The 11,860-nt window shown below is 41.6% G+C and overlaps 1 protein-coding gene across 1 annotated transcript; it reads right to left on the reverse strand.

Annotated features, from left to right (window-relative positions):
• Positions 1-2,496: 2,496 nt before the first annotated feature.
• Positions 2,497-11,271, reverse strand: LOC116509462 (aurora kinase C-like). Its single transcript, XM_032218612.1, has 7 exons — positions 11,151-11,271; positions 10,342-10,399; positions 9,062-9,253; positions 7,547-7,685; positions 6,099-6,247; positions 4,519-4,693; positions 2,497-2,670 (listed from the first exon to the last, which is right to left on the reverse strand). Exons 1-7 carry the CDS (start codon positions 11,269-11,271, stop codon positions 2,497-2,499), a joined length of 1,008 nt encoding a protein of 335 aa, XP_032074503.1.
• Positions 11,272-11,860: the final 589 nt, after the last annotated feature.

Here is an 11,860-nt window from a genome sequence, read left to right on the forward strand (position 1 = left end):
CGCTACCTCCGCCTTTGTGCAAGGAGGGACAGGAGGAGCACTGCCAGATCCCTGCAAAATGACCTCCAGCGGGCCACAAATGTGCATGTGGCTGCTCAAACGGTAAGAAACAGACTCCATGAGGGTGGTATGAGGGCCCAACGTCCACAGGTGGGGGTTGTGCTTACAGCCCAACACTGTGCAGGACGTTTGACATTTGCCAGAGAACACCAAGATTGGCAACTTCACCACTGGTGCCCTGGGCTCTTCACAGATGAAAGCAGGTTCACACTGAGCATATGTGACAGACGTGACAGGGTCTGGGCACGCCGTGGAGAACATTCTGCTGCCTGCAACATCCTCCAGCATGACCGGTTTGGCAGTGGGTCAGTAATGGTGTGGGGTGGCATTTCTTTAGGGGGCTGGACAGCCCTCCATGTGCTCGCCAGAAGTAGCCTGACTGCCATTAGGTACCGAGATGAGATCCTCAGACCCCTTATGAGACCATATGCTGGTGCAGTTGGCCCTGGGTTCCTCCTAATGCAAGACAATGCTAGTCCTCATGTGGCTGGAGTGTGTCAGCAGTTCCTGCAAGACGAAGGCATTGATACTATGGACTGGCCCGCCCCTTCCCCAGACCTGAATCCAATTGAGTACATCTGGGACATCATGTCTTGCTCCATCCACCAAGGCCACATTGCACCACAGACTGTCCAGGAGTTGGGGGATGCTTTAGTCCAGGTGTGGGAGGAGATCCCTCTGGAGACCATCCGCCACCTCATCAGGAGCATGCCCAGGCGTTGTAGGGAGGTCATACAGGCACGTGGAGGCCACACACACTACTGAGCCTCATTTTGACTTGTTTTAAGGACATTACATCAAAGTAGTGTTTTTTTCCACTTTAATTTTGAGTGTAACTCCAAATCCAGACCTCCATGGGTTGCTAAATTTGATTTCCATTGATACTTTTTGTGTGATTTTGTTGCCAGCACATTCAACTATGTAATGAACAAAGTATTTAATAAGAATATTTCATTCAGTCAGATCTAGGATGTCTTATTTTTGTGTTCCCTTTATTTTTTTGAGCAGTGTAGATGCCTTCTATTTACCCACTGCTGGTAAAAGGGTAGGAAAGCACTCTAGAAGCTATGCTCATCATTTCCCCCCAACCATGTCCACATATATCCCAAACTCCTTATAACTGCTTTAGTTACCGGTTTTGCTTTTATTTGTGAAATGTTATTGGTTTGCTTAATAGAACCTTATTTAACAAGCTATAACTAGTTGGGTTTACACAATAACGGTGTAAAGTATTGTAGTGGTAGCAGTGATCCAATATCTCAGGGGTTGCCACAAAGAAGAGGGAGTCAAGCTATTCTCCAAAGCACCTGAAGATAGGGCAAGAAGCAATGGGTGGAAACTCATCAAGGAGAGAAGCAACCTAGAATTAAGGAGACATTTCCTGACAGATAGAACAATTATCTTCAGGTGGAACAACTTGCCTCTGGAAGGTGTGAATGCTCTAATACTAGACATTTTTAAGAAGAACTTTGACAACCATTTGTCTTAAATGTTGTACTATAGGGTCTCCTGCTGGAGCAGAGAGTTTGATTAGAAGACCTTTAAAGTCCCTTCCAACACTGTTATTCTGTTAATATGCTAAACCATAAATCATGATACATATAAATATTAAAGTCTGAGTTTACTGAGCAAAGTAACTACAAATAAACAAGGTACACAATGGCTTAATTTAATACATTTGGTAAACCATAATTAATCATAATTAGATACCAAGTAGAAACTACTCAGTAGCACTATAGTGGCTTAAGAGATTTTTCCTTGATTATGTAGTTTTCAAGTCAAACAGTATATGGTGTATTTATAACTTGAGCATCCTCAAAATATTGAGGAAAAAAATAAAATTCAGTTTGAGAAGCCAACAGATAAATATAATACTATTTTTATTATAATAAATATATTATTACCTTTGATATTTTACCACTTTTATTTTTAAGGCAAGCTCTAATCCCTACACAGATCTGACAGATGCAGAAGGCTATCCAAAAAGGAAAAGATATTTTTCCTGTGAAGGTTAGTAGTTTCTTCTTGCTATTTACTTCACACTTTTCAGAATATTGCTACTACCTATATTTTCAAAAGGGATAACAGTCAATTGGTTCTCTTATTCAAAGATGTTATGAACTGAGCAATATAATCTCTATATCTATACCATCTGTCCCAATTGCTATGGCCTTGTGAGTCAAGTTTTATTTTTAAAAGAATACATTTGTTTTCCTCATTACATTAATGACTAGTACCCTCACTTTACAAATCCTGTTAACATGCAATACTATTGCCATTAGTGGCAAGAAGTCATTTAAATAAGAATGTGAGAAAGACATTTACAATAGTGATTCAACAGCTGTCTATTATGACAAACAGCAAGTCATCTAAAGGAATACAAGAGAGATTTGCAAAGAAAATGAGCTAAGAGCCTTTGGGAGATACCATAAACATTTACTTTTCTACTTCATTGTAGATAGGTGGCAAAATTCTTCTTGACTGTGTTTTAACCCACGGATGCTCCATTATTCCTTTCAGACAAAGTCTCATAGAAGGTGTACGGTTAAGAACTTTAACAATTAGATCCTTGGCTCCCTCTGATATCCAAAGAGGAAATTTGAAATTCACCTTAAAGTAATTTTTTTAAAAAGTTAGATTTTGTTATGAAAGCAATTATATTGTGCAGTTTTAACTCGACCACAATCTCAATTTACCTGCTTCTCCAACTAATCTATTTTTCCCCCTCTTTGACTGACACAAACTTGTTGCTTCTCCTGGTACAAGCCTTTTCTGCTTATTGTATGGCAAAAGTGTGTAATAACCATCAGTTTAAGGACTACATGAGGCTTTATGTGGCATGTTGATAGCCACTCTACTGGTGGATGCTCGCTTCCTATCATCCAGGATACTGCTTATAAGTGCCATGTGCTTAGAGCTCAAATCATTGTTAAGAGACCCCACACACCCACTTCACGGTCTGTTTCTGTTGCTCCCCATTGGGAGGAGGTTTCGAAGTATTTCTAGCAGAACTACCAGGTTCTATAACTACTGCAATGCGCTCTACATGGGGCAGCCTTTGAAGAGTATTCGGAGACTACAACTCGTCCAGAATGCAGCCGCGCGAGCGATTTTGGGTGCACCTCAGTACACCCACGTTACACCTATCCTCCGCGAGCTGCACTGGCTACCGATCGGTCTCCGGATACGCTTCCAAGTGCTAGTCGTAACTTATAAAGCCCTTCATGGTATTGGACCTGGGTACTTGAGAGACCGCCTGCTGCCAATTACCTCCCATAGACCTGTTAGATCGCACAGGGTCGGCCTCCTCCGGGTTCCGTCTACCAGCCAATGCCATCTGGCTACCACCCGGGGGAGGGCCTTCTCTGTAGCAGCTCCGGCCCTTTGGAATGAACTCCCCACGGAGATTCGGACCCTCACCTCTCTCTAGGCCTTCCGGAAAGCCGTCAAAACCTGGCTGTGCCGGCAGGCCTGGGGTTGATGAGTTCCCCTCCCCTCTCGACTTGTATGGCTGTATGACTCTTGTGTATTTTAATTACGTGTATTGTGTTTGTATCCCCTTTTCCCCTTTTGAGTTGTTCGCCGCCCTGAGTCCCTCCCGGAGAAGGGCGGCATACAAATAAACTAAATCTTAATCTTAATCTTGTTCCCTATGGCATCTGTCTGGTAAACTCACGAGATTAGTTTCTCTCGCCATGTACATGTATACATCCAAAGTAGACTGTGTTATTTCTCTGTGTGATATAATATATGTGGGTAAATGCATAATTTAGTATTTATTTATTTAGTCATGTTTATGTAGAGTATATTAGAGCTGGAGACCCTTTGAGGGCTGTATGCAACAAAATTTCATGTTAATGTATGCCAATTAATTCAAAGTGACAATAAAGTTATTATAAGTTCAACCAGGGCCCATTTGCAAGTATCATAGGGTAAGATAATTGCCACATTTCCTGTTAAACCCACCAGCCTTGATCAATACAAAAGGGAGTCTATATTTTTGATCCAACCTTCGCTGAAGACCACAAAAGGGATATTGCACCAAGCCACGTGTAACTTTTTTAGATCGTATTTTTTTGCACTGCTATTGTAAACCAATAGAAGGGAATGTTTTCAGCTCAGGGTTGAACAGTGGGGCCCTTGGTGCTCTCTGTATTTGGTAACTTTCTTGCAGGTGTTTTATAACCAAACGAGGTGACATTGCCAGTGCTAGCACTGATGATGTTATTTGATTTAGTTGTGAAAGCATCTTATTTGCAAAGTTTCTTAAATTCTTTCTGGGATTTTTTGTCATATGAATAGAACAAAGTATGTGTGAATTCCTCCTGGCCTCTCCAATGTAATCCTCTGAATTTTGGCATACATTCATGCATAGACCTAACATCTGGTCATGAGATGTTTCCAGTTTCTGTTGGAAGCACTCTCTTGCTTACAGGCCTTTGGTTTGGAAAAACGTACCTCCTTTATTCGTCTGAAAGTCTCCCTGCGGGTGGGTGCTTCAAAAGGTGCATGTCCTGCAAGACACTCGTAACAAAGAACGCCAACACACCACACATCAACATTTTCATCATGGGGATGCCCCTCTATCATTTCTGGAGCAAGGTAATCTGGGGTGCCGCATAGTGTTGTCCTCCTATTTAAAAAAAAAGAGAGAAACAAGGGGGGGGGGAAATACAGTGTTCAAACGACTGCATTCGTGATTTCTTTTCAGTCACTATGTGGTAAGATCCAAGTGAAGAAAAAAATCCAGATAACTGGTCATTTCTTTATGCACAGAAAAGGCCAAAGGTTAGCAATGCTGTAGCACAGGTATTTTGCACATATAAATGCCACTTGATCTCTGGAAACTCTGCTCTAGAAGCCTTACCATGACTGGGGGACTATTTGGACAAGAACATTTTAATTAATAAAATCATTTTATCCTACAGGCCGGTTAACAGCATTTTAATGCCGCATGCTACCGAAATAGCACGGCACCGTGAACCAGACCCAAGCAGCTTGAACAAATCAATTAACTATTTTCCACACACAGAGCCTGTTTACTTAAAGCCAGAATTATTAAGGCCAGATAGAGTGGAGTTCAAAAACATCCCTGGAGAAAACAACGGCTACTTCCATACTATTACAATGAAAACAACACGGAGGTGTCCATGTAGCCACCAAAAATAAAACTTGAATTGTGGGAGACCAGTTGGACGACTGTCCACAGGACATCTGTTGGCAACAAGGATCTGTTGGCTCTGTCTCTTGTTGGCTCATCATATTGGGATACAAGAATGGAAAGCCAAACATGGTCTTGGACATATGGCTCTGTGTGTGTGTGTGTGTGTGTGTGTGTGTGTGTGTGTGTGTGTGTGTGTGTGAGAGAGAGAGAGAGAGAGAGAGAGAGAGAGAGAGAGAGAGAGAGAGTGTGCATGTGTTCCAGCTTAACTCTGGAACGCCTCGAGCAATTTCAACCAAACTTGGTACAGAGATGACTTACTCTCTGGAAACAAATACTGTGCAGGTAAGACATCCCTAACACCCCACAGGGTGTGTTTTCTGTTAAGATACAGCCTGTTGTGCCTTAAAATGGCTTCTACCATACTGCCTTAAAATGGCTTCCACTGTATAATGCTGTGGAGTTGCCATGGCAATGGCTTTACAGTACTCCACAAGGGGGCTCCCTCTGCTAAGGGGGAAAATCCAACCTTAGAAATTGCGGTGACATTCATGGAAGGAGGGTCGGGATAAATAAATACTCAGGCAGCACCGAGTTATCAGCTAGTGCATGAATAAAGTAAAGAAGGAAACAGGTTTGAACATTCTTATTTGAATTAATTGTCTGATTTGTCATACCCAACATACTCATATTTTAAATAAAATTGGGTTTATTTAGCCTTGCGCAGAGCTGACAGCTTAAAAGATCTTCATCTATGCTCCAGAATTTGAACTGCTCTCCTAGTCCCAAATTCACCATGCAAAGACTTATGCTTATAGGCCATTTCTCCTATTTGTTTTTTTCTTTATAAAGAAATGCACGTCAGCAAGCAACCTACCTTTGGGAAAGAGTATGCACTGACCATCCAAAATCCGCCAACTTCAGCTCCCCTCTTAATCCTAAAAGGAGATTTTCAGGCTTGATATCTCTGTGGATCACTTTCCGAGCATGGCAGTACATCAGAGCATCAGAGATTTCTTCAATGTACTGTTTTGGTACATCATGCATTAAAATATAACAGGTAGTTAATCTCGGATCTGGATTTCCAGCACATTAGTTATAATATTTGAGTCTTTTCCCATGTAAGATTGAGATTGTCTTGCCAATGTTTCGACGAGGTCTCACTCGCCATCTTCAGGCTGGGTTTTGGGCTTAAAGCGTCGTTGGAGCTGCAAGAGAATAAAAATAATATTCTCTTACAGCTCCGACCACTCTTTAAGCCCAAAACCCAGCCTGAAGATGGCGAGTGAGACCTTGCCGAAAGGTTGCCAAGACAATCTCAATCTTACATGGGAAAAGACCTGAATACAACAAGACCAGCATATGTGTGTGTGTGTGTGTTGCATTTGTGCTGATAAATAAATAAAGGGAGATCAGCACAAATGCAACACAAATGTAACAAAGGCAACATAAAAAATGGCTTTCTGCCTGGATGGCTCCTAGGGTGATCCGAAAGACAGAAAAGGAAAGCAGTATGCTTCCTCCTATATTTGGGCATAACAGGGGTTGTGATACAATACATATACATATACATATACATATACATATACATATACATATACATATACATATACATATACATATACATATACATATACATATACATATACATATACATATACATATACATATGTTTGTTTGTTTTCATAGATTTTCACAGGTACAGGTATGCAGGTCTTGGCATATTCGGGTCCTTTCCCGTGTAAGATTGAGATTGTCTTGGCAACATTGCCAAGACAATCTCAATCTTACAAGGGAAAAGATCTGAATACAACAAGACCAGCATACCTACACCCATGAAAATCTGCAAAATCCTGAGGATGGTGAGTGAGACCTTGCCGAAATGTTGTCAAGACAATCTCTATCATACACGGAAAAGACCCAAATACAACAAGACCAGCATACCTACTCCAGTGAAAATCTACAAAAGATAGATAGATGATAGATAGATAGATAGATAGATAGATAGATAGATAGATAGATAGATAGATAGATAGATAAGGAGTTTTCTTCTCATCAGTGCATGCCACCCAGCCTCCATAGCTGATTCAAAAGCATACAATGGTCAATGGTATCGAAGGCTAGAGGTCAAGGAGAGCGAGGATGGTTGCGCTACCCTCCCCCCTCATCCCACTCTCGATTACTCAATTCTGCAATCATTGGTTTCTCAGACAAATATGATTGCTTGTAATTAATCCAATTATATGTATCGATTTTAACATGTCCAGTGTTTTTCTAACATGTTGGTTCCAACAAAATATATTCATCTAACAAGCTAGTACTTACAGTGGCTGTTCTATTATCGTCAAATTGACGGCATTTTTGTAACTCCTTGTACAGCTCTCCCCCTGGAGCATATTCCAGCATCAGAAAAATCCGTTTCTGATCATGAAAGTAGTTATACATTCTTAAAATGTTTGGATGTCTAGAGAGAGGATTGTGGGGGAGGGGGGGGGAGAAAGGCACAAATTGTGACTGGTAATCCAAAAGGGCTTATTAAGAAAAACTGACTTTGAAAGGAACGTTGATAAGACACTCCTGTCCCAAGGACAACCGACAAAGGTTAGGGGATGTTCTGCCCTCTCTCCCAATTCAAGGAAAGGGACAAATTGCTTTTCATTTTTAAAAGACTAGAAATTCTAACGGGATGTGTAATAGCCTCCTGAGGACCACCACCACCTTCCAGAATATCCTGGCCAATGGGGCCTGCACAAATTTGGAATCTGCATTAGGGTCATGCAGTACAATTTTTAAAGGAAGTTTTCCTTCAAAGCTTGAATTGAAGCAACTAAGTGCAACTTCACTTCAGAGCAGCTACTCCGCTTTGTTCTGAATACACATTGGAAGCTTTTGTGCTAAAACAAAGTAGTGGTAGAATAAAGAAGCCATCCAGATCTTGAGGCAATGTCAAAACTATTCTGCACAGATCTCAGTGTGTTATCTTTTCAGCATTTGGGAATACTGACTGTCTCTCTCCAAAGGGATGATGAGCAGTAGATTGTGGCTGTATGCTAAAGCATTATGCCTCAAGCTATGCTCTTATGTTTATATTTCGAGTAACTGTTTCTAAACAGCGCTCTACATGGGGCAGCCCTTGAAGAGTATTCGGAGACTTCAACTCGTCCAGAACGCAGCCGCGCGAGCGATTGTGGGTGCACCTCGGTACACCCACGTTACACCTATCCTCCGCGAGCTGCACTGGTTACCGATCAGTCTCCGGATACACTTCAAGGTGCTAGTCGTAACTTATAAAGCCCTTCATGGTATTGGATCTGGGTACTTGAGAGACCGCCTGCTGCCAATTACCTCCCACAGACCCATTAGATCTCACAGGGTTGGCCTCCTCCAGGTTCCATCTACTAGCCAATGCCATCTGGCTACTACCCGGGAGAGGGCCTACTCTGTGGCAGCTCCGGCCCTCTGGAATGAACTCCCCGCAGGGATTTGGACCCTCACCTCTCTCCAGGCCTTCCGAAAAGCCGTCAAAACCTGGCTTTGCCAGCAGGCCTGGGGGTGATGAGTTCCCTCCCCTCTCGACATGTATGGTTGTGCGACTGTTGCTATTTTTATTATTTGTATTTCGCTTTTATGTTCCCCTTTTTCCCCTTTTGAATTGTTTGCTGCCCTGAGTCCTCCCAGAGAAGGGCGGCATATAAATAATAAAATTCAATTCAATTCAATTCAACCCATATTTTCCCATCATCTAGTTCCAAAGGATAGGGGTAAAGGGGCAACAGGACAAAGATAACGCCATGCAACTAAGAGCTCAACATTCATCCCATGCCATTCCAGCCGGGTTACCTGAGGTGGCTTAGGATTTCTATCTCTCTTCGAAGCTGATGTTCCAGCTGAACTTTCTCCAAGACAGACTTGAATATGACCTTTAAAGCCAAGATGAAGTGGGTCTTTTTCTCTCTGGCCAAGTAGACTGCTCCAAATCTCCCTTTCCCGAGAGGTTTGCCGAATTCAAAGTCTTCTGTGTCCCATATTTTCCTGTAAATATGAAAACTAATAATGGTTTCTTTACCAACCTGACCAATATGAGCAACGGTTGGTCCTCATATTTCTATTAACTATTTACCTTACTGATCTTTTTTTCATCATACTTCGCGTTAGTTTTCATTTTTATGGAATCCAAGAGTTAGAAGAAAACTGGTCATGAAGCCAACTCCCTGCACACTACGCTATGCTTGTCATATGATTATTCAGCCTCTGGTTGAAAACCTCCAGTGAAGATGAAAGAACTGTTCTGTGTGGGTAACCTGTTCCATGAGTGAGAGTTCTTACTATGAGGAAGGTTACCTGTTTCTACATGCTTAAAGGGTTCCCCACCCCCACCCCATTGATTTGAATCTCAGCTTCTGGAACAAATGAGAATAAATCTGGATTCTGGACCCTCTATCATGTGATAGCTTTGATCAGTGGTGGGATTCAACATTTTTTACTATTGGTTCTGTGGGTGTGGCTTGGCGGGCATGGCTTGGCGGGCATGGCAGGAGAAGGATACTGTAAAATCTCCATTCCCACCCCACTCCAGAGGAAGGTTACTGCAAAATCCCCATTTCCTCCCGATCAGCTGGGACTCGGGAGGCAGAGAATAGATGCAGGTGGGGCCAGTCAGAATTGGTATTTGCCGGTTCTCAGAACTACTCAAAATGGTAGTACTGCTAGTACTTTTACTGTACTGTTGTAAAATGGCTTCTACTGTACAGAGCAGTGGAGCAGCGAAGTTGCCATGGTAACGGCCTCACAGTACTCCAGAAGGGGACTCTCTCTGGTAAGGGGGAAAATCCAACATTATAAATTACAATTGGTCCAGATATTTCCCCCCTATAAATAAATACCTAGCAATGTCGGGTTATCAGCTAGTACTGAATATGAAACAGTCTAAAAAAGAACATTATTGAAAGGAGCCAATTGATCTGCAAAGAAACAATTAGTACTTCAAGAATGAAGAGCAAGCATAAACCATCTGTACTACAGAGATACATTTTCCAGTCAGAAAGCAAACCTGCTCTAAAATATGGAGGCTCCTTCATGCAACATTTATTTTCCTATCTGCAGAATTCCTTAATACTTACCTGGGAAGTTGAGAATCAGGGGCATAGTTGGTGGTTGCTTTTGATTCACTTTTCTCCCCTGCCAAACAAATTTGCATGGATTTAGGGACACGGCAATCTTTCTGATCTAAAAAGCTTTTGCTTGTAATAGTAATTATATTAGAGGTCTACTTTGGTTCCAGGCAAAAGCTTTCTGCTTTAGCATTCTCTAACCTAAATAACCACAGATTGGCTAGATAATTCCTCAAATATATGGCAGTATCACTTGCTTATGACGTCCAAGAGCAGTGCTGATATGATCATAGTCCTCATGATAATTGATATCTGCATATTCTCCATAGCTTTACTAGTCCTCCTTTAAAACTTGTAGTTAGGTAACTATTAGTATCGCTATTCTGAATTATCATTCATTCATATTCACTGGATCTTGTGTATTCTAGTATTAAGAGAAAGTGTGTATCTATGTGTAGTGCTGTACATTTTCTATGCGTTAGGATGAAGAGAACCGCAAGAGTATAAGAATATGATTGAGCTTAGTGAGATGGAGATCAAATACCAAAATAAAAGATCAATACACTGAAATGCAGGGCAGATGAGAAAACGACAGTGTGAAAAAAATATAAAAGGAAACAAAAGGACAGAGACTAATATTAACATTTGTATAAGTATGCTCAAGAGATAACCTTTTTGAACTTTCTATTAAGTATAAAAAATAAAAATTATTGGAGGCAGTTATTATTTCATAAATGGACGTATAAGTATTAGTATACTTAAATACAATAAATTCCCCAGATCTGATTACATTGTCACATAACACCTATATAACATACCCATTGATTCTTCTTTGTCTTTTAGGAGATTCTTGAATTTTGGAGACAATCCTCCCTGAAACCTACAAATGGAGAAATAAGAACTACTGAGCTGCTTGAATCTATGGAGCTTCTCAATCATCCAGGTCATGGTTGTCCCAAAGGTGCTTTTTCAAGAGGCAACTGGGCTTTCTGGTTTTTCTTTGAAAACATTTCTGCTCTGACTGGATGGTGGGGAAATTGAAATTCTTCATAAATCCTTCCATCCCCATTATCCAGTCAGAGCTGAAGAAACTTCTTGGATGAGAAGCAAAACATTTTCAAAGAAAAACCCAGAAAGTCCAGTTGCCTCTTGAAAAAGCACCTTTGGGACTATTGAGCTGTTTCTTCAAAGTTCTTCGTTGCACAGCAGAATGAGTAGTTAAGTAGCACATGGCTGGGCAAGCAATCCAAAAGACATCTATACCAACGAGGACTTCTGCCACGAAGGCGTGGCACCATCTGTCTTTTATCTGCAGAAGACACCCTAACGAACAAAAGCTGCTCATTATTCCTGCATCCTGACGCAACTCACAGCAAGCTTCTGCTGAGTCACAACAGCTACCTACCTACATCCATGCATACCCCAAGTGTCACCCTCAAATCAATACGTAGACACTTCACCCTGGACAAGCTCCACCCTATAAAAATCTGCTGCTGTACCCCATTTCTCTGCAGCCTGCCGTAAAAGC

This window comes from Thamnophis elegans, chromosome 5 (genome assembly GCF_009769535.1).
Source record: "Thamnophis elegans isolate rThaEle1 chromosome 5, rThaEle1.pri, whole genome shotgun sequence".
Lineage (NCBI taxonomy): Eukaryota > Metazoa > Chordata > Lepidosauria > Squamata > Colubridae > Thamnophis > Thamnophis elegans.